At 41.2% G+C, this 24,051-nt stretch overlaps 1 protein-coding gene across 2 annotated transcripts in view; it reads right to left on the bottom strand.

Annotated features, from left to right (window-relative positions):
- The window catches only part of WDFY1 (WD repeat and FYVE domain containing 1), a 70,458-nt gene that overhangs the window by 19,987 nt on the left and 26,420 nt on the right, over window positions 1-24,051 (bottom strand). For both annotated transcript variants that reach the window (XM_010336239.3, XM_003925475.3), the window contains exons 2-6: window positions 23,871-23,938; window positions 17,780-17,853; window positions 10,856-10,910; window positions 5,571-5,721; window positions 2,751-2,863 (exon numbers count right to left, since the gene is read on the bottom strand). In XM_010336239.3, the coding sequence (XP_010334541.1) occupies window positions 2,751-2,863; window positions 5,571-5,721; window positions 10,856-10,910; window positions 17,780-17,853; window positions 23,871-23,938 (461 nt within the window). The remainder of the gene's footprint in view (window positions 1-2,750; window positions 2,864-5,570; window positions 5,722-10,855; window positions 10,911-17,779; window positions 17,854-23,870; window positions 23,939-24,051) is intronic.

Here is a 24,051-nt window from a genome sequence, read left to right as displayed (position 1 = left end):
GTCCGTTGGACACTACACAATGATGTCAAGCAATTTAACTGAAAAATCTGAAGCTCACAGTTCATACTTTATACCGCCTAACTTAAATTTGAAACCCTTGGGGAACTCTTTCTTTCTACAGGTTTATCTTTCAGTTGATCCTTTCCTTATTCACTGACTGTTGTTTGTCTAGAAAAAAACATTATTAATCAACTTAGTAAAACTGAACCAGCCATACAAGCTAATAATTTTGGTAGGTATACAGAAAGTTAATGATGCCATATTCAAAAGCAAACACACACTACTTTCTCACATACACTTTCCAAAAACAGAACAAAGGCAAAACAAAGAAATACTCTGCAAAGACTCCAGGGGTTAGTTTCACATGACTTTTGACCCGGTGTAATCTCTGTGCCAACCATTTCAGTTAGAGGCCTAAGGGCAGATAAATACGGTCTTTCAACATGAAAACTACTAAGTAGTTACCGGAACCCATTCTGCCCTTAGCAACCCTGAAAAAACTGAAGAGTGTGGGGGTCATGAGAGAATTAGTCATAAACAGAAAGTGGTTTCTTCACGGGCCTCTACTTTCCTGCCCAAATCTATTCTAACTTGCTGTTCTCTTTTCTTCTTTTTCCCCATAGGGTCCTTGATCTGATATACTCTGTTTCACCTAAATAGATTACATAGAAAGCATAGTGTACACTTATTATAACTTGTTAAAACTAAAACAGTAACTGTAGTCATAAGTAAGTCCATCATTAATTCTTTCAGCAATTCTCCAGTTCTCCATAAACCAGATGGCCTCAAAGCTTATACTTTGTGACACGTATCAGAATTTGATCCTGTGATCTGTATGAAAACTGCAATCCATTATAGCTTAGCACCTGACATAGTTTAGACATGATGTGTCCCCTCTCAATTTCATTGATTTTTTTTTTTTTTTTTAAGACAGAGTCTCCCTCTGTTGCCCAGGCTACAGTGCAGTGGCATGATCTTGGCTCACTGCAATCTCCACCTCACAGGTTCAAGCAATTCTCCTGCCTCAGCCTCCCAGAGCAGTTGGAACTATAGGTGCCCACCACTATGCCTGGCTAATTTTTTTTTTTTTTTTTTTTTTTTTTGTATTTTTAGTAGAGACAGGGTTTCACCATGTTGCTAAGCTAGTCTCAAACTCCTGACCTTAAGTGATCTGCCCACCTCAGCCTCCCCAAGTGCTGGGATTACAGGTGTGAGCCATTGGGCCTGGCTTCTAAATTTCACATTAAACTGTAATCCCCAATGTTGCAGGTAGGGCGTGGAAGTTGGCTCATGAGGGTGGATTTCTCATGATTGCTTTGGTGCCATCCCCTTGGCGCTCTCCTTGAGATAGTGTATGAGCTCCCTTGAGATTTGGTTGTTTAAAAGTGTGTGGCACTGCCACACCCCTACTCTTGCTTTTGCCATGTGATATATCTGTTCACGCCTCACCTTTTGCCATGACTATAAGCTTCCTGAGGACCTCACCAGAAGTATACTATGCCTCCTGTACAGCCTGTAGATTCATGAGCCAATGAAACCTCTTTTCTTTATAAATTACCCAGTCTTAGATATTCCTTTATTGCAATGCAAGAATGGCCTAACACAGTACCCGATGAAACCTCATTATTACACGTGTACGTGGCGAGTCACTCAATACAATCAACGGACTTTTAAAAACCCCTCCACAGAGCTTCACCTACTCACTGCACTACAGAAATGAAATTCTACCCAGTCATTCTTTTCCCTCAGTCCCTACCCAGGGTATGTTTCCCAAGCAGTGGCTGAACCAGCCCATACATTTCTTCTAACTGTATTTATCAGATCTTGCTCAGGGGCTTAGAAACTGATAAATTTTTTAAAGTAATAATAACAATTCTTCCAAAGATTGTACTACTTAGAAGTAATTTTAGAGGTCTTCTGAACACAGTAACTTATTTTTATTTTTTTGAGACAGAGTCTCAGTCTCCAGGTTCAAGAGATTCTCCTGCCTCAACCTCCCGAGTAGCTGGGATGGGATTACAGGCATGTGCCACCACGCTAGACTAACTTTTGTATTCTCTTTTTTTTTTTTTTTTTTTTTTTGAGATGGAGTTTCGCTCTTGTTACCCAGGCTGGAGTGCAATGGTGCGGTCTCAGCTCACCGCAACCTCCACCTCCTGGGTTCAGGCAATTCTCCTGCCTCAGACTCCTGAGTAGCTGGGATTACAGGCACGCGCCACCATGCCCAGCTGATTTTTTGTATTTTTAGTAAAGACGGGGTTTCACCATGTTGACCAGGCTGGTCTCGAACTCTTGACCTCGTGATCCACCTGCCTCGGCCTCCCAAAATGCTGGGATTACAGGCGTGAGCCACCACGCCTGGCCCAACTTTTGTATTCTTATTAGAGATGGGGGGTTTTGCTGTGTTGGCCAGGCCGGTCTCAAACTCCTAGCCTCAAGTGATGCACCCAATTCTGCCCCAAAAGTGCTGGGATTACAGGTGTGAGCCAACGCACCAGCCATAACTTAATTTAAAAAGGTAAGCAACATAGAAATTACTATCCACACAAGCAATTTAGAAGGGATTTCAACAATATGAAATGAACCCATCACCCCACCTTCAGTTAATTTTCACTGTAAATCCATATCTGGCCAATCAAAATGAAATCTGACAGATCATGAGGAACACAGCATTCATGAATCCAGAGTGGAGAACTGAATTTGGATGCCCAAGTTAGGCAAAAAAATGGTTGGGTGATAATATAGCCTACCTTCGTGTCCTTTGAGGGTTGTGATGACTGAACATGTGTTCTGTTCAAGCTTCAGCAGGGTGATCTGTCCAGAATAATCACCAACAAAAGCATACTGAGTATCAAAGTCGTATCTGAGGAGACGCAGTCAAGGATGTAGAACAAAAATCACCTGAAAATCCTCTCATAAGAGAGATGCCAGCATTAGTCAAAGTTAGTTTTCAAAGTTAGAAAACATGCATTTTAAAGAGAATAAGCATACACCTAAAACTATAAGAAGAAAGGAAATACCCAACTGAAAATCATGCAATATGTAAATATTGAGGAAAAATTTAAAACAGCTGCTATTACTGGGAAAGTTTACATTCATTCATTTAACAAGAATTCATTGAGTGCCTGTTACTGTATCAAACAAGATCCCAGGAACTGGCAATAAAAAAAGATAAGAGCTGGTAGGGCAGACACACATGAAAACAAGTAGATATAATCAAGTACAATAAAGTGTCAAAGAGTGAAATTTGTAACTAATGGGCCCAGGTGCGGTGGCTCATGCCTGTAATCCCAGCACTTTGGGAGGCTGAGGCAAGCAGATCACTTGAGGTCAGGAGTTCAAGACTAGCCTGGCAAATATGGTGAAACCCCATCTCTACTAAAAATACAAAAAAATTAGCTGGTGGGCCGGGCGCGGTGGCTCATGCCTGTAATCCCAGCACTTTGGGAGGCCGAGGCGGGTGGATCACGAGGTCAACAGATTGAAACCATCCTGGTCAACATGGTGAAACCCCGTCTCTACTAAAAATACAAAAAATCAGCTGGGCATGGTGGCACGTGCCTGTAATCCCAGCTACTCAGGAGGCTGAGGCAGGAGAATTGCCTGAACCCAGGAGGAGGAGGTTGCGGTGAGCCGAAATTGCGCCATTGCACACCAGCCTGGGTAACAAGAGCGAAACTCCGTCTCAAAAAAAAAAAAAAAAAATTTGCTGGGCGTGGAAGCACATGCCTGTAATCCCAGTTACTTGGGAGGCTGAAGCAAGAGAACAGCTGGAACCCAGGAGGCAGAGCTTGTAGTGAACTGAGATGACATCACTGCACCACTGCAGCCTGGGTGACAGAGCAAGACTGTCTCAAAAAAAAAAAAAAAAAGTGCTAACTACTGAAAACAGCAAGAATGCTCTGAAACATAATAGTTATTTATGAAATATCTCCGAAAACAATGTAAATCTGACAGCAAATACAAGAAATGAATCCATGTTTCTTTTGGCCTAGAGAATTTAGCTATAAATGAAAAGGATGATTCACTTTAAATTACTGTGGTAATTTAATAATCCAAAACATAGTTACTTGTGGCAGTAGTACATTTAAATTTAGAAAATATATTAACTATTGGTCACAACTCATGACATTCTCAATTTGTGGCCACAGATATTTGTGGAAAACCAGAAATTTATACACAACAGATTAACTACTATTTATAATAGGAAAGCTATTTACAACAGGATAACTATCACTCTTCCAAAACACCAGTCAAAAGGAGCACCATAAACTAGGGCACGACTGTGATTCTGTCTCATTTTCTACAAATCCATTATGAGAGGCCTAGCACATAACAGAAATGCTTATGTAGCACACACTATAGCTGAGTTTTTTGTAGTTTTTTTTTTTTTTTTGCTTGATTCTAAACTATATGGTACTATTTCAAGTATCTCAAGCTGTGCATTCGTTTGTAGCAAACATTTTCAAGAAACACTTTCAATGGATGGAATTTTACTATGCCAGACATTCAACTCTGAGAGAAAAACTACCGAGGGGTGTTTGCCTGTTGTTGACAACCTTGATCTTGCCATCACTAAGATACACAGCAGGCAGAGGGAGCCTTAGGTAAGGGTGAGCTCTATATGAAGCAAATTCCATGTAGTAGCAGGAATTTTTTAGGCAGTGATTTTTCACATTTTTGGGGATTCTGAGGCATCTTTGAGAGTATTATAAGGATTATGGGCCCTCTCCACACACAAAAGAAGCATTAGGCAAAAGTTTTGTGTAAAACTCCTTGTAGCCCATTTAGGAACAAACCCTAGGGCTACAAACCCTTAATATTTGGTATATATGCTTACAGGGTCTGCAAATAACCAATTACCAGAACACAAATTCCTTTTTTTTCTTCTTCACACAATAAAAAGTCTTTTCATTAGAAACGCAAAGACGTGAGAGGAGGGGTTTGCATTAATGGACTTAGGTTTCCCACAAATTTGTATTAAAAACCCATAGCAGCCAGGTGCAGTGGCTCACACCTATAATCCCAGCACTTTGGGAGGCCCAGGTGGGTGGATCATGAGGTCAAGAAAACGAGACCATCCTGGCCAACATGGTGAAACCCCGTCTCTACCAAAAATACAAAAATTAGCTGGGCCTGGTGGCGCGCATCTGTAATACCAGCTACTCGGGAGCCCTTGAATCCAGGAGGCGGAGGTTGTAGTGAGCAGAGATCATACCAATGCACTCCAGCTTGGTGACAGAGTGAGACTCTTTCTCAAAAACAAAACTATAGCACCTCCCAGCAGAGAACAATTCATTTCATTATTTTTAATAAACCCAATTTACAGGAAAGAAAAGCAAATATGGAAATTCTTGGATTGTCGGTGAAATATGTATTACGTTGGTGCAAAAGTAATTGCAATTTTGGCAATTACTTTCAATGGCAAAAAACACAATTACTTTTTGCACAAACTTAAATATGTTTCATTCAGTCTTTAGATCTCAGTTAGCAATTTGGGATGAGATTCAGAACCAAACACCGAGAAGCAGAGGCCAGGGGAGGGAGAGGTCCTTGGCTCTGAAGGATACTGCAGACACGAAGCCCAGGACGTGAAGAAATGCCTCCCGAGCATGTTCCCACTCCGCGTGCACATCCAGCTCACACACTTGTCATGGCCAGTACTGATCACCCACTCTGTGGCCAAGCTGAAGATAATCGCAGACACCCGGTTCTGATGAGCTGCAGGAACAGAAAGGTGAAGAGATGTCATCTCCAGAAACAGCACTCCACAGGGAAGAACTGAGGTTCAACCTCTCAATCTGCTCAGCTGGGACAGAGCTGTGTACAAGAGTGTATCGGAAACGCCTGTCCTCTGTGAGTAGATTTCAGACAACCAGTCCCAGCTCAACAACTCACTAGCACATGCTCTCTCCGAAGCCCTGCCCTCTGCCCCCTCACATAGGCATGGCCACCAGAAGCTAGGAATTGAATAATAGATTAGAGAGTAGAATTTTTTTTTTTTTTTTTTTTTTTTTGCTATGCTCAAGAGAACATTTTCACCTTGTTCTAAAAAACTGTAACTATGAATGAGAACCATGTAGGAAGCAGCAGTTGTAACAGTTCAATTTCTTTTAATTGTTTGTTTTGAACCCTTAGAAAACAATGGCATTCTAAACAAGAGCAACTGCAGTTTTCTAAAATTAAAAAATGATGTTACATGTTTTGTTTCTGGAATGCTTTTTTTTTTTTTTCTTTTTTAGACGGGGTTTCACTCTTGTTACCCAGGCTGGAGTGCAATGGCGCGATCTTGGCTCACCGCAACCTCCGCCTCCTGGGTTCAAGCAATTCTCCTGCCTCAGCCTCCTGAGTAGCTCGGATTACAGGCACATGCCACCATGCCCAGCTTATTTTTTGTATTTTTAGTAGAGACGGGGTTTCACCATGTTGACCAGGATGGTCTTGATCTCTTGACCTCGTGATCCACCCGCCTCGGCCTCCCAAAGTGCTGGGATTACAGGCTTGAGCCACCGCGCCCGGCCTGGAATGCTTTTTATCAGTGTTAGCCTTTTATTATTCATAAAGACAAAGCATTTGTAAAGTTCTCTGTTCCAAAATAACAGTTGAGAATGAGGAAGGTATTCTATTACCCAACTCTGGAAATATTTCCAGGTCAATTATAAGCCACACCAGGGCAGTGTAACCTGCCTTCTACTTCATCTGGTACAGACTTTGTATACAGTACATGTTTAATGAATGAAGTCAAAGGCCAGACAGAGAAACTGCTGACCTTGCTTTCAGCTGTACAGACTGCTTAGGAAGAACTGAAGGACTCTCCCTAAAAGTCTCCATGAAGGTCAGATTCATCCACTGCTAAAAGGTTACATTGAACAATTAAATACTCATGAAGGATTCTGAAACTTAAAGGATGCTATGACACCTATTAATCTTAAATTCAGCTGGGCCAAGTGGCTCACACCTATAATCCCAGCACTTTGGGAGGCCGAGGCAGGAGGATTGTTTGAGGCCAGGAGTTGGAGACCAGCCTGGGCAACAAAGCAAGATCCCATCTCTACAAAAAAAATTTTAAAAATCAGCTGGGCATGGTGGCACTTGCCTGTAGTCCTAGCTGCTCAGCAGGCTTAGCGGGGAGGATTTCTTGAGCCCAAGAATTGAAGGTTACATTGAGCTATAATTGCACCACTGCACTCCAGCCTGGGTAAGGCTGCAAGACCCTATCTCTACTTGAAAAATAAAAATTTAAAACTGAAAAACATATTAAATTTGAGTCAACTATGTCTTGCAAGATCTGTCTCAGCATCTGATGTGGAGCCTAATGCTTTTTCTGCTTTAATGATATTTAATTTGCATAAATACTTACAGGGTATGTATTATTATATCCATTTTCAGATAAGAAAACCGAGAAGCAAATATTAAATATTAATATATGCTGAAAGTCTAATAAGGGATAGATTAATTTGGGCTGTCTGACTCAAAATGCTTTTCCACTAAACCTGCAGTTGTTAAACTCAGGCCAAAGAGTCATAAGGTTTAAACTAATTTGTGGTAAAGATTTCGTAGTGAATAGTCAACTATTTTTTCCTGGGAAGAGCCATCCTATTTCTAAGATTATATCCTTTCTGCTGTTGTTGTTGTTGTTTTTTTTCCAGGTATCCTTGTCACCCAGGCTAGAGTGCAGTGGCACTATCTCGGCTCACTGCAACCTCCGCCTCCAGGGTTCAAACAATTCTCCTGCCTCAGCCTCCTGAGTTACTGGGATTACAGGCTTGTGCCACCACACTCAGCTAATTTTTGTATTTTTAGTAGAGATAGGGTTTAATCATGTTGGTCAGGCTAGTCTCGAACTCCTGACCTCGTGATCTGCCCACCTCGGACTCCCAAAGTGCTGGGATTACAGGCGTAAGCCACTGCACCAGGCTAGGTATCCTTTCTTTTATGAAAGTATGGTGAGATATGGTCATGCTTATTTTGCTTCATTTTCAGTTTTTAAACTCTCACCTGGCAAAATAAAGAATATAGCAATCCTTGTATTAGTCCTCCAAATATTTTCTAAAATTAGTCAATGAAATATAAAGGTCGAGGAACCACCGCAAAAGAAAGCTATGCTGCCTGATATCCCATAAAGAACTTTGACAACCAATGGGGCGTGGTGGCTCACGCCTATAATCTTAGCATTTTGGGAGGCCAAGGCAGGCGGATCACTTGAGGCCAGCCTGGCCAACATGGTGAAACACTGTCTCTACTAAAAATACAAAAAAAAATTAGCTGGGCATGGTGGCTCAAGCCTGTAATCCCAGCTACCAGGGAGGCTGAGGCAGGAGAGTCAACTGAACCCAGGAGGCAGAGGTTGCAGTGAGCTGAGATTGCTCCAGTGCACCCCAGTGTGGGCAACAGTGCAACACTCTGTCTAAAAAAAAAAAAAAAAAAAAATTAACAACCAAAATGTAGATAAAAATAACATGAGATGTGAATATGAAATAATTTGATCAAGAACTTAATGACAGATGAAAAAGTACACTCACAGAGAGACACGTTATGATTTTTTTTTTTTAAAGAGACAGGGTCTCGATCTGTTACCCAAGCTAGAGTGCGGTGGTGTTATGATGGCTGTAATCTCTAACTCCTGGGCTCAAGTGATCCTCCCACCTCAGCCTCCCAAGTAGCTGAGACTACAGTGTATGCCACCATAGCTGGCTAATTTTTAAAGAGGTGGGCTCTAAGTTGCCCAGGCTGGTCTCAAACTACTGGCTTCAAGGGATCCTCCCACCTTGTCTTTTCAAAGTGCTGGGATTACAGGTATGAGCTAACACACCTGGCTAGATGAAGTAATTTATGGAGGAATTAGCCTTTTGACAAAAACATTGACCAGGCATTTAAGTAAAGGTCTCCAAACTCGTAGGTATATAGTTCATAAAGGAATGTACAGATTCTTGATTATTTTAAAGATAAACCTACACATGATAGCTGATAATTCAAAGCTGTTTCTGGTATTATAACAACACAGTAATGCTAGTGCATTATTCAACAACGCAAGACTGGAAAGTGTCATCATCCAATGTTACAGAACAGTTTCCCTGACCAACGTACTCCAAGTGCAAATGTATAGTCATTGTTGCATCACGTTTCTTCTACTTTATTTATTTCTTTATTTTTGAGATGGAGTCTCGCTCTGTTGCCCAGGTAGGAGCACAGTGGTGCAAACTTGGCTCACTGCGATCTCTGCCTCCCGGGTTCAAGCAATTCTCCTGCCTTAGCCCTCTGAGTAGCTGGGACTACGGGTGTGTGCCACCATGCCCGGCTAATTTTTGTTATTTTTAGTAGAGACAGGGTTTCACCATGTTAGCCAGGCTGGCCTTGAACTCCTGACCTCAAATGATCTATCCACCTTGGCCTCCCAAAGTGCTGAGATTACAGGTGTGAGCCACTGCATCAGGACGCTTTTCTCCTATTTTAAATTTGGGACAGGTGAAACAATATGTAGGGAAAAGCAATTTGGCCTTATTATAGTATCCTATTATTAGACCACATTTCACCAAGATGAACAACACGTATGTAAAGTATCTAGACTCTAATTTTTACTTTTATCTGCAAGCATTAAATATAAAATTTTAGGAGTACAGGGTGAATAAAATGAGGCTAAATGTATGTCTTCCGGTGAAGTTTCTGGGAATCAGCTAATTGGTCTGATAGGAATTCACAACTTAATCAAAATGCTTTACTTTCGCAACTTCAACCTAAAGTTGTCATTGGGATCTTGCTTTTGTTAAGTTTTAAAATACCAAAATTTAATATTCATCTAGCCAATTTTACATAAAGTAAAAACTGAAAAAAAGGTATCTGTCACAGATGTCACAAATCATTGACAGCTTTGTCGTGAAAAGTGCTTATGATTCCATTAGAAAACAATACAACTCCCTGGGAATATGCACGAAAGCATAGACAGACATTCAGAAAAAATGACAAATGGTCAGCATTAAATAAAGCTGAAATAATTTTCAAATTGGGAACTTTCTTGACTATTAAACAGGAAGAAAAAATTATAAGGCAGCAATGTTGTGAAGACTACATGAACTGATATTCTAAGCCACTATTCCCAGGACTGTAAAAACTTACACTATTGCTGTGAAGCAGTTTGCAAAATAAATCTAGGGCATTTAAAAAACTTTTTAAGGTCTGACCCAATTATTTCACTTTGTAGGAATTCACCTTTAAGAAAAAAAAATCCTCATTGAGCACCTAGGGACTTGTCTTAAATAGAAGTAATTAGAATTACAGGATTTGGCCAGGTGTGGTGGCTCACACCTGAATGCTAGCATTTTGGGAGGCTGAGGTGGGAGGATCACTTAAACTCAGGAGTTCAAGACCAGCCTGGGCAACATAGTGTGACCTCATTTCTATTTAAACAAAACAAAAACAATGGATTATAGGATTAGAGTCAGAATACCAGTCGAGAATACACACACACACACACACACACACACACACACTCCGTGGTATATACTTATTCAAGAATATACACACACATACACACACATGTATACACATATCAAAAATTATATACACAGTTATATATATACACACATATGAAGAGTAGTTTGTGTTATCAAAAAATGGTAGTACACATATCCAGTAATAAAAGAATGGTTAATTAAATCTGATACATGTACCCAATATACAAAATTTTAAATGTTAATGAGCAAGCAAAAGTTGAAATATCACCAAAAGACAACAACAGTCTTTCATATAGCAGGGGTAACAAAACTCAAAAGTTATAATTTTCATCGTAAGAGATGATGTTCTACTTTTGTGTAGGTCTGCATGTATGTGTACCCAAGATAATGTGCATTATAATTACCTGGGTAGGTCTTGATAAAGTTCATTTTATTAAAATCTTCAGAAACGTGAAATTCCTAAAAGTAAACGAACAAAATAAAAAATTAAAAGAGTTATGGTTTTAAAAAATAACAGAAACTTAACTTTCAAAAATGAAGTAAAATCCAAAAATGATTATCACAAGACCTAGGACTTAAGATGAGTTCTTTAGGAATGATATGAATTGCTTCTTTCATCAGACCTGTCCTCAGGCCATCGTTGCTTTGGGAGAACAGACCAAACTGAATGAAGTAAGTGCTGCTGATCAGCATGCCATTTCTGTCCACTTCTTCCTCCCCAAATCAGCCCTCTGTGTTCCTTCGCCCTCCTACTACACAGTTTTATTCTCTTAATTACACGAAAAATTCCTCAAGACACTGCATATTGAAGCAAAACTGCAAAGACCCCTCACTAACAGCTCTCAGCTACAGTAAAAACAGGGCACTTGGTAGCTAGCTCAGCAATTTAGTGGGAGAAAGTACACCTATTTAATATACAAACAACCACCAAGAAATTTAGAGATTGTGGGCGGTTTTCATCTTATTTTTATACTCCTGTATTTTCAAAATTTTCTTGTATTATTTATTTATTTATTTACTTATTTTGAGATGGAGTTTCGCTCTTGTTGCCCAGGCTGGAGTGCAATGGCGTCATCTTGGTTCACTGCAACCTCCGCCTCTGGGTTCTAGTGATTCTCCTGGCTCAGCCTTCCAAGTAGCTGAAATTACAGGCATGCACCAGCACGCCCAGCGAATTTTTGTATTTTTAGTAGAGATGAGGTTTCACCATGTTGGCCAAGCTCGTCTCAAACTTCCGACCTCAGGTGATCCATCCACCTTGGCCTTACAAAGTGCTGGGATTACAGGCGTGAGCCACCGCACCTGGCCTCAAATTTTCTATAGACGTGATACTTTATAACTTGGAAAAGAAATTTAAAGCACATAGTTTTTACTGAAAAAAAAAAAATCAACCTCAACATAAAACTGTGAAGATAGGCCGGGCGCGGTGGCTCAAACCTGTAATCCCAGCACTTTGGGAGGCCGAGGCGGGTGGATCACGAGGTCGAGAGATCGAGACCATCCTGGTCAACATGGTGAAACCCCGTCTCTACTAAAAATACAAAAAAATTAGCTGGGCATGGTGGCGTGTGCCTGTAATCCCAGCTACTCAGGAGGCTGAGGAAGGAGAATTGCCTGAACCCGGGAGGCGGAGGTTGCGGTGAGCCGAGATCGCGCCATTGCACTCCAGCCTGGGTAACAAGAGCGAAACTCCATCTCAAAAAAAAAAAAAAAAAAAAAAAAAAAACTGTGAAGATAAAACTTTAAAGAAAAATCACTAATTAATATTATTATTATTTTGAGACAGAGTCTCACTCTGTTACCCAGGCTGGAGTGCAGTGGTGCAACCTCCGCCTCCCAAGTTCAAGTGATTCTTGTGCCTCAGCATCCTGAGTAACTGGGTCTAAAGGTGCGTGCCACCATGCCCGGCTAATATTTTTGCATTTTTAGTACAGACAGCATTTCACCATGTTGGCCAGGCTGGTCTCTAACTCCTGGCCTCGAGTGATCCACCCACCTCGGCCTCCCAAAGTGCTGGGATTACAGGTATTAGCCACTGCACCCAGCCAAGAATACTATTACTGATCAATGCTGAATTGACATTGATATTATGAATTGCTGACAGACTAGAGTGAGGGGAAAATAAGCACACAAAAGAATACGGATTTCTTGTTCTTCATCTTGTTTTTGCAAAGTAGAAATGTGTATCAGCACTGTACATATTAAATTGTATTCAGTGGAAGAACAATTCATCAACTGCTAACTAATGCTAAACTGGATTTGCATTGCCCCTTTCCATTGAACAACTCTAACAGTTTTTATGCGCCATCCTATAATGACAGTCTCCCCTTGAACCAAAGGCCACCAGAAGGGTCTGTAGGGAGATAAATGCACCAACATTGTACCACTGCACTATGTGAAGCTTGTACTTAGTGGCTTCTCATTATGTATGTGCCTGCACATCGTCATGATATTCCTATAAAATTGTCAGGAGAAGGGGAAAACAGAGAGCTTCGGCATTCACTACCGTGGCATGCATTACCATCGCCATCGGCTGTGGCCTGCTGCTGTGAGAACTGCGCAGGCAGGGAGCCTGCCCCTTCCACCGGCTCTTTCTTCCTAGCCCTTAAATCACGGCGTCTTTTTTTTCCTTCTTTTGAGACAGAGTCTTGTTCTGCCATCCAGGCTGGAGTGCAGTGGTGCAATCTCTGCTCACTGCAACCTCCACTTCCCAGGCTCAAGTGATCCTCCAACCTCAGCCTCCTGAGTAGCTAGGGCTATATGGGTATGTCACCATACTAAGCTAATTGTTTAAGTTTTTGTAGAGATGAGGTCTCATTATATTGCCCAGGCTGATCTCCAACTCCTGGGTTCAATCCTGCTGCCTTAGCCCCACAAAGTGCTGAGATAGCTGGCATGAGCCACCATACCTGGTCCAAGGCTGCTTCTTTCATTAAGAAAAGCAATGAAACTCTCATAACTATACCTCTACTTTCCTTTTCCCCTTCTCAGTCAAAAGCTTCTCTAATGACCAGCCTACTCTGGTTACCCTCAGGCTCTCTGGCTCCCTCATCTCCCAGTCACATGTCAGTCCATGACTCACCAGGGCTGCACCACCACTGCATGGAGAGGCTCTTCTTGTTATCAGTAGCTGCCCTCTAATGCCATCCCAAGGGCACCACCCAGACCTGATTTCATCCTCTCCCTCCTGCCCTTGACATGGTTATTCACCTACTCCCTGAAACTCACTACCCTCCGGCTTCCACAGCTGCACTGTCCTGTCTGGCTCTCCTCTCACTTCACCCATTCTTCCTGTCTCTCCTTTAGGCTCCCAGTCCTCTGGCTTTCCTTTAAATATTGACATTCTGCCAGGAATGTGACCTTGGCCCTCTGCTTTTCTCAATCTACCCACTCTCTAGTTCACGGCAGCCACCATTGTAGTTTCCACTGACATCCAGGTTCAAAGAACTCCCAGCCTCTGCCCAGACCAACACCTGAGGTTCAGACACACGTACAAGTTCAGTTCTCAAAACTGATCTCACCACCTTTCCCCAAAAAGATCAGTATCTTTTCTGCCTCTGAAGACAGCTAACTCCTGGCTAGAAACCTGTAAGTCACCCTAAAGCTCATTTCAACACGCACATTTATTCAAACACCAGCCCTGCTTCCCAGACAGTTCTTGAGGCCACGGCCTCTTCTCCATCACTGCCCCGGTGTTTCATGACTTTACATTGGGGTTCAAAGACAGCCTCCTAACTAGCACCTGTACTTTCAGCCTTATTCCCTCAAAGCCTGCTACACGTTTGTCACGCTGAGCTGACAAAAAACAGAAACCTGCTCCTGCTCCTCAATAGTTTTAGGGAAACTGTGTAGTTTCCCTAAAGCACTTGGTCCTAGGGTTCACCTAGAGGACTTGCCACTTATTATACAGATTCCTAGGCCCCTCCCTAGTGATTCTGAAGCTCTGGGTCTGGTGTAGAGCCAGGGAATCTGTATTTCAGCAAGTTCCCTCAATGATTAGTATGACCATGCAAGGTCAGGAAATTCAGCTTACATGAGGTGGTCTGGGCCCCTTAAAATCACACTCAAGGATCATCATTCCCCCTCCTCCCTGTCTGACCTCCCCTTCAACCCCACTCTAACATACTGTCATTGTTTAGGCCTCAGTCTAGACCCCGGCTTCTTTCATTCCCTCCCCAGCTACTCACTATCATTCCTGTGGCTTGAAAAATGACCTGATGATGATGCCCTCGGCCCAGACTTCTCTGGGGGCTCCAGTTTTGTTTATCTTGTGCCGACCTCACATGGCTATTCAGCAACTCACTGGTGTCTCAAACTATGGCTGGCTCTCACTGTTCCCTCTCCCTCCAACTGCCTCCCCTGCCTAGCCTTGCCCTTCTCAGCAAATACTACTTCCTATCCAGCTCTCAAGCCAAAAATCTGGCTAGCACCTGACTTCTCTTCCTCTCTTCTACACAGCCAACTTACCACAGATGTCTCCAAGACTTATCTCAAGTCCATCCACTTGTCCCCTTCTTCATGGCCACCAAACCTAGACCACTATAAAAGCCTGATTTCCCCACCACCACTCTGGCTGCCCTTCAATCTGTTCTTCACCCAGCAGCTAGAGGGATCTTTGAAAAATGCAAACTATATCATGCTATTCATCTGCTGAGAACACTTTAACAGCTTCTCACTGCAATTATAATAAAATTTAAAGCTTTATTGTTTATCCCAGACCTACAAGATCCTGCATGACCTGGCCTCTGCCCACCCCTCCAATTGCCCAAGGGTGCCTCCATATCGCCCAGCACCATCAAGCCACAATAACCTCCTATGAGTCCTCTGATGCACAGAGATCCTTCCCACTTGGGGTCTTCTGGACATTCATTTCTGGAAACTCTTCCCTGGCTCACTGCCTGGCTGGCTCTGTTACAAAGATGCCAAGAAAATTAAATGGGAAGAAAAATAATCTTTTCAACAATTGGTGCTGGGATAACTGGATGTCCACATACAAAAGAATAAATGTGGAACCCCTCCCTGATCCTACATATAATAATTAACTTACAGTGAATCAAAGATTTAAATGTAAAGCTAAACTATAAAACTCTCAAATGTAAATAGAGGTGTAAATCTACTTATCTTCATAGGTATAATTGACCTTCATAGGTATAAATGATTAGGCAATGGTTTCTTAGATACAATATCTAAAGCTACTTAGTAACCAAAAAAAAAAAAAAAAAAAGATAAATTGGACTTCACTAAACTTAAAAAAAAGTAAAAAGACAGCTTTTAGAATAGGAGAATATATTTGCAAATCATATATCTGATAGGGGTCTAGTATCTAACATACAAAAAAACTCCTACAACTCAACAATTAAAAAATACTCTGTTAAAAATGGGCAAAGGACTTAAATAGATATTTCTCCAAAGAAGATACACAAATGACCAACAAGCACCTAAGAAGACCCTCAACATCGCTAGTCATTAGGAAAATGCAAATCAAAACCACAGTCTGATACCATTTCACACCCACTAGGATGACCATAACAAAAACAAAGCAAAGCGAAACGCAGAAAATAACAAGTGTTGGCAAGGAACCCTTGTATGCTGCTGGTGGGAAGGTAAATGGTGCAGCCACTATGGAAAACAGTTTGGTAGTTGCTTAAAAGGTCAATATAGTTACTGCATGACCCAGCAATTCCACTCTTAGGTATATATACACAATTGAAAAAAAATATGTTCATACAAAAACATATACATGCAGTTTCATAGCAACTTTATTCATGACAGACAGTGAAAACAACCCAAATGTCTATCAACTAATAAATGGATAAGCCAAGTGCAGTATGGAATACTATTCCACTGCAGAAAGAATTAATTAATTCAAATAAGCATGAACCTTGAAAACATTATGCTAAGTGAAAGACAGACATAAAAGGCCACACATATTGTGTAAGTCTATTTAATATAAAGTATCTAAAGTAGGCAAATCCCTGGATTCAGTAAATTAGTGATTTCCAGGAGCTGGGGGAAGGAGCAATGGAGAGTGACTGCTAATGCATATGAGATTTTTTTTTTGCAGGGAGGAGTGATGGAAATATTCTGGAATTAGAGAATGGTAATGGTTGCACAATCTTATGAATACACTACAAAACCACTGAATTAAATACTTTAAATCATAAATATAATTATGTTATATAAGTTATATTTCAATTAAGAAAAAATAAATATACGTATACAATTTGACCAACAAAAATGCCAGTCTCTAATAGACTAGAAATTTAAATACCAGGTCCTTTGCCAAAGATAGTTCGGGAAATATTGCCTTAAAGAATTCTGTGAGTTGCTGTCTGAATGGCCACACGCACGCACACACACACACACACACACACACACACACACACACATACACACAGAGTGGCAGAGGCTCTCCACCATCACAGCTGAGGGATGGGGGCTGCTGTAGGTGACATAATCACTCTATGAAGGCTATGATCCGTGAGTCAGCCACTGCATCCAGCCATCAATTATGACAGCATTCTGAGCTCCATGGAATTAGTTTGAAATTAAGCAATAGTTTAATTTAATCAATTTATGACCTAATGTCTATACTGAATTAAACTTTTTCTTTTTTTATTTTTTGAGACGGAGTTTCACTCTTGTTATCCAGGCTGGAGTGCAATGGCGCGATCTCGGCTCACCGCAACCTCCGTCTCCTGGGTTCAAGCAATTCTCCTGCCTCAGCCTCCCAAGTAGCTGGGACTACAGGCGTGCACCACCATGCCCAGCTAATTTTTGTATTTTTAGTAGAGACGGGGTTTCACCATGTTGACCAGGATGGTCTCGATCTCTTGACCTTGTGATCCACCCACCTCAGCCTCCCAAAGTGCTGGGATTACAGGCTTGAGCCACCGCGCCCGGCTTTCTTTTTATTTTTTAAACATGGTTTCCCTCTGTTGCCCAGGCTGAAGTACAGTGGTGCAATCTCAGCTAGCTGCAGCCTTGACCTCCTGGCTTCAGGCAATCCTCCCACCTCAGTGGCTGGGACCACAGGTATGCACCACCAACAACTAATTTTTTTGATTTTTTGTAGAGATGACATCTCACCATGTTGCCCAGGCTGGTCTCAAACTCCTGGGCTCAAGCGATCTGCCCACCTCAGCCTCCCAACATGCTAGGATAACAGATGTAAGCCACCATGCCTGGCCTAAATTAAACATTTTTCATGCCAAACAATCAAGCATCCATTATTAATCCAAAGTTAACTAGTCAACATGATACATGAGAGGTCAATATAAAGAATATAATATAAAAAATATAATAAATGCATTCTAAAAGTTACCTACCATTACAGCTCCATTATCCTGGCCCACAAATATCCGTCTGCTGTCATGATGGTAAGCCATAGCAGAGCAAGGAGCTGCCAGAAAGACAAAGACCATATTACAAGTAAAACTAAGCACTTTAAGTCATTCTTCAAAGTACATTATGATTAAGAACGACATAATTTAGGTTCACGGAAAGAGGCTAAAAATGTTTTATAAAAAGTACGTAAATTGAAACTGTTATTAAAGTTCTCTCATCTTAGTTTAAAATCTTAATTTCACAAATCTTCTCATGATTTCAATAATGTTGGGTGAAGCAAGCCAGTGTGAAGTTTCATCTGACCTAAAGGCCTACCTGTAGCTTGGCAAGCCTTGGGGACAAGCACTTACAGTATGTGATCTGCTGCCCAAACCCTCAGGAGGTCATCCCACCCCTGCCAACCTTCCCATCAAATGTCAAAGAGTAGCTGGAATCTGTGCAAAGATGGGTTCCCAGCACCAGAATTCCCATTCTATGGCATATGTGAGCAAGCTGGGAAAGCCACCTTGGGATTACTTTTTCCCCCCAGTGGTCAAAAAAATGCTCCCTTTTGCAATGATACACACAAACCCTGTTTGTAGTAAATGGAGTTGTGAGGTACAGACAGATTTTCCTGTCCACGGCAGTCTCACGTGACTGGAAGAACAGCTGCCTCTCCGCATGTAAACACTCCTTCCATGTTCTACCTACCCTCTTTCAGAAATCACAGTCTAAAGAATGAGTTTCAGAAAGGAGAAACTCTAAATTGTTTCTTTTACCAAAAATTAGAATTAAAGTGATTTATAAATTGTAACATTTGGGAAAAAAAATGTTTGGGTTTGCTTCAGCCTAAGGAATTTTAGTTAGCAATGGAAGAACTGAAACAAGAAAAGGTATGCCAGGGAAAAACAAACAAAACAAATTTGAATTTACTTTGGAACAAAACTTCTTGTAAAAGGCGGTTGGATGTGGTGGTTCATGCCTGTAATCTCAGCACTTTGGGAGGCTGAGGCAGGAGGACTGCTTGAGGCCAGGAGTTGAGACCAGCCTGGGCAACACAGCGAGACTCCCACCTCAAAAAACAAAGGTAAAAGAAAAAAATGTCTTTAAATGAAGTCACCATTTGAATATAGTTTAAAGTTCTCTCTCTCTAGTAGGCTGATATCCTTGCCAAAGGAAAAAAGTAAACTATAATACTGGATTTTACCCCAAAGTAAAACATAGCTAACTACATAAGCAGACCATAGAGACTGTTTCAGTTGCATCCAAGAACTACGTAGTTGGCTCTGAAAGGTAGGTACTGGAATTGTGTACAAAACAATTAGAATTGACTATGAGCCTGTATACCTTTATCCACCATATCGATGTTTAAGATTAAAAGAGTGATCATGTTTAAGAATTATGACCACAAAGATATATATACATATCTGTATACAATCAAAATGCTCTTTAATAACCGTGCATACACTTATCTTTGACAAATCAAATCATGCTTTGATGAGTTCAGAGATTCACTGCCATCATTTTGTTTGCTTTTTAGCTGATACTAAATGCATTGGTTTTAAGTTTTTTTCTATGTTTTTAACACCCAACCCTATACAAATGACATAAATATATAAAATCCCTCTTTTGTGTAAAAATTATAAAGTGCTGGGTAATTTTATCAAGCTAGACAATTTTTACATTTGAAAAAAGAAAGAAAAGGTTTCCCTTACTTGGTATTATACAGTGATATCCTAGCTCTCTCTCTAGAAAGGCGGTTTCTAATTGAGATAAGCACTATAAATTTAATGCAGAAGGAAAGGGGTTGGATATAAAGCAAAACAGAAATCATCTTTGAAATCAGTTAGCTTTTTTTTTTTTTTTTTTTTTTGAGATGGGGTCTCGTTTTGTCAGTCAGGCTGGAGTGCAGTGGTGCGATCTTAGCTCACTGCAACCTCTGCCTCCTGGGTTCAAGCGATTGTTCTGCCTCAGTCTCCCAAGTAGCTGGGATTATAGGCACCTGGTTAATTCTTGTATTTTTAATAGAGACAGGGTTTCATGATGTTGGCCAGGCCAGTGTTGAACTCTGACCTCAAGTGATCAGCCCACCTTGGCTTCCCAGAGTGCTGGGATTACAGGCATGAGCGACTGTGCCCAGCCACATCAGTGAACTTTTAAAAAGCAATCACTGCAGTCCAGAATCAAATGTTCAAAACTGTGGATCACACTAAATCCAGAAGTATATTTTGTTAATAGTTTTTCCCCCTTTGGAACATAGTCAGGACCTTTCATTTATGATTCCTTGCATGCTACATTTATGTGTAACTTAGGATTGCTCACATGCCATATTTATGTCTTGCTTATGACTGCTTGCATGCTAGGAAGGGAGACTTGAGTAACTGCCACAGAGATTGGCCCACACAGTCCAAATGTTTACTGTCTGGCCCTTTGCATAAAAAGTTTGTGGACTTCCCCATCACTGTGGTGGAAAGCATAGGTTTGGAGTCACAGATGAGCATGTATTGGAATTTCAATGACAAGCAATCGACTTAACCCTTCTGACCTCAGCTTGCTTGTTCACAAAATGGTAAAAATATTATCTGCCTTGCATAGCTGTTATGATGGTTTCATAAAATGATATTACCAGAAAAAGGCATGAAGTACACAGTAGAGACAGAAGCCAAGAGTTACCATTTTTCTTCAGGTAAACAGATCTGAAAGTTATTTTTTTATGTGAGGTAATGTTATAGAACATAACTGCACTGCATATGGCAACATACTAAGGCTTGGCTTATTAATCACTCTTGTCAAGTCACAGGAAAATGTTTAAATTAGTGGATAACCATTAAGACATCCTGCAGATAGCTTTTAGAACCAACATGGCATTCTTCTCTTTGTATTCTGAATTTAATTTTGAAATAAAAAGTCATTCTAAAACAGACAAGCAGTTATTTCTCATAATTCATTCCCTCTGTTTTCTTCTTGTGGTGTACCTGCAGTTTTATCAGTAGATACAGGTCCAAATAGTAGCAATAAAGAAGCATCTAGAAGTAACACTGAACATGTGTAGATACAAACATGCAGGTGTTGACTATCCACTGCGGAGAAGCTGTGTCGGTTCTTTCAAGTTCCTCCTTCCTGAGTTAGAAGCTCCTTGAGGAGATGACAGTTAAGCCAAGTTAGAAAGGGCTGGGGACAGAGAGATCCACTGCCACTTGCCCAAGAGCTAACAGCCAAGAGAGCACGCACATTTCTACTGCTAAGGTTTTGGTGCCCTGGGAGAGAAATTAACTACAAAGTTGTACTAAATATTTGGGGGAAATGCAAGCCAAGGAGTAACTGAAATAAATAAAGGACAAAATCCATCTCAGTCTCTGTCTCTATTCTAATGAGTATGAACTTCAAGGTTAAGGACTTGGGGAGATTACGCTATGACCAAAACACTAATGATGGAGGAAGGGAAGGGTGGGAAGCATAAGAGCCATAGTATTAACAAAATTTTCCACAATGATGACTAAACATTTCCCAGCACTGATATACATTCACCGTTGCTCCTTCCATCTAGCAGATCTATCTCTGGGTCACTGAAAAGCAAAGAATTAACCTAACAGAAGTCTTTTTGGGAGACTGGAATAGGTTGAGTATCAGCTGGGCTCAGAGGCCCAGGATGTCCCATCCACCTCTGCCCTGCTGCCAAAATTCCCAAAGTAAATTTATCAGACAGGTTCCACAAGCATCTTCACTAAGACATCAGTCACTTCATATCTCAAGGTGAGAATTTAGTGTGAGAACCAAGGCTATGCATCCACAGTACATGCAGACATAGGCAACAGAAGAGATGCCTCTGCTTGGCATAATAAATTATGATCAGATGTTCAAGAAGTCTTCAAATGTCCTATGTATTATAAAGCTTTACTATTCCTTTCATAATAGTTATCTTCATACCAGGGTCCCCAACCTCTCAATTTCATTGAATGATTACCAAGACAGCTAAGCTAGCCAGCCTGCCCAGGCATAGGTAGAAGACAGAAAAATTAAAAAAAAACCCAATAAATGACTAACTTTTTATGAAAATTATTACAGAATCTTAATGCTGCATGCACAATGGAATATATGTGCAAAGGAGAATGTGCTATCAGAGGACAGAGTTGCCCGAAAGAATGACTCAAGCTGATGAGATATAGTTTGTTGAAAAACTGGCTGCTGTCTTTATAACAAACTCCATAGCCCTGGAATACCTCTTAAGAAAGCGGTCAACAGCATCGACAGCATCTGCAACCACTGTCAAGAGCTCTTCTTTGGAAAACTTTATAATGGTCTTCAGTAACAAACCATCAAACATGCATTAAAGCCTTTTTTTTCCTTAGGGGGTCCTCTGTGTATTAAAACCCTTAAATGGGCCGGGCACGGTGGCTCACGCCTGTAATCCCAGCACTTTGGGAGGCTGAGGTGGGTGGATCACGAGGTCAAGAGATCGAGACCAGCCTGGTCAACATGGTGAAACCCCATCTCTACTAAAAATACAAAAAATTAGCTGGGTATGGTGGCGTGTGCCTGTCATCCCAGCTACTCAGGAGGCTGAGGCAGGAGAATTGCCTGAACTCAGAAGGCAGAGGTTTCAGTGAGCCAAGATTGCGCCATTGCACTCCAGCCTGGGTAACAAGAGCGAAACTCCGTTTCAAAAAAAAAAAAAACAACCCTTAACTGAGGAAAATCACTCATTAAGAACCAAGCCTCAAGGAAATTAGCAGCTACGGAAGCCTTCTGTCTGGCTGGTTACTTGGCATGGCGGGAGTTCACTTGCCGTCTGAACTGCGGTGACATCCAGGCATTCTCTGCAGGGCTTTCTTTTCCAGAAAGGTTGAAGAAAAGAAGTGGCAGACAAGGATGGTGACGCTGCTTAGATTCACATGAAGGGCTAAAGTTTATGTGTCTTCTTATGTCACTACATCCCAGGGGGGCTTTAAAGTCACAGAGCAGAAGCTTCATCTTCCAGATTTTTTTTTTTTTTTAAGATGGAGTCTGGCTCTGTTGCCCATGATGGAGTGCAGCAGCACGATCTCGGCTCACCACAACATCCACCTCCCGGGTTCAAGCAATTTTCCTGCTTCAGCCTCCCAAGCAGCTAGGACTACAGCCACGTGTCACCACGCCTGGCTAATTTTTGTATTTTTAGTAGAGATGGGGTTTCTCCATGTTGGTCAGGCTGGTCTCAAACTCCTGACCCTGTGATCTGCTCGCCTCAGCCTCCCAAAGTGCTGGGATTACGGGCTGAGCCACTCTGTCCAACCCATCTTCCAGAATTATTTATAGAACAAACCTGACTGCTGAGAAAATTCTCTATTTAGAATGTGTTGTACCTTGGACCTTGTCTCTCAGTATGTCCAGAGTTTGTGGGAAGGTGGGGCAAAGACAGTCGTGAAGCCATAGAGGGCACACAGTCCTTTCTTAGTGCAGATATCAGCTACTACAAAGGACAAAGTTGCTACTAACATTAATATAAGTTGGCCAAATTAAGACAAAAAAAAGAACATGCATTTTCCTATTTTTTTTTTCAGTTTTGTTAAAGTTGACTTCAGTTAAGCCATATACTCAACTTCCTTTGCAAAAGGAAAGGACTTTTCCTGTAGTTTATTACAGCCTGTCAGAGGTATTGGGCAACTAAGAAACTCAGGTTGAAAACTAGTAGCAATATTTCATAAGACATTTTGAAATGTATTTATTTAGTTAATTATTTTTATTTATTTATTTATTTATTTTGAGATGAAGTCTCATTCTGTCACTGAGGCTGGAGTGCAGTGGCATGACCTCAGCTCACTGCAACATCCGCCTCTGGGTTTAAGTGATTCTCCTGCCTCAGCCTCCCAAGTAGCCAGGATTACAGGTATCCACCACCACTCCCAGCTAATTCTGTATTTTTAGTAGAGACAGGCTTTTGGCATGTTGGCCAGGCTGGTCTTGAAGTCCTGACCTCAGGTGATCCACCCACCTTGGCCTCTCAAAGTGCTGGGATTACAGGTGTGAGCCACCATGCCTAGACAACATTTTAAAATTTAAATCATCAAAAACATTAGAGACATTTCTCTCAAATGGGACAGTTCAGCTACTTACAGGCCATTGTGTGGTAAATGCTGGGCCAGTATTGACCACTGTCTCTTTTCAGCCATACCCGGATGGTTCTATGGAAAAACGAAAAGAAAAAATAGAGTAATTTTAGTAATTTTACCTTTTGTGTTCCATGAGAACTTAATTTTTTTAATTTAACACTATTTCCTAACTGACCTCATAAAAT

This window comes from Saimiri boliviensis, chromosome 5 (assembly GCF_048565385.1).
Source record: "Saimiri boliviensis isolate mSaiBol1 chromosome 5, mSaiBol1.pri, whole genome shotgun sequence".
In the NCBI taxonomy this organism is placed as follows: domain Eukaryota; kingdom Metazoa; phylum Chordata; class Mammalia; order Primates; family Cebidae; genus Saimiri; species Saimiri boliviensis.
The sequence above is the reverse complement of the archived record's forward strand: the minus strand, read 5'-3'. Positions and strand labels throughout refer to the sequence as shown.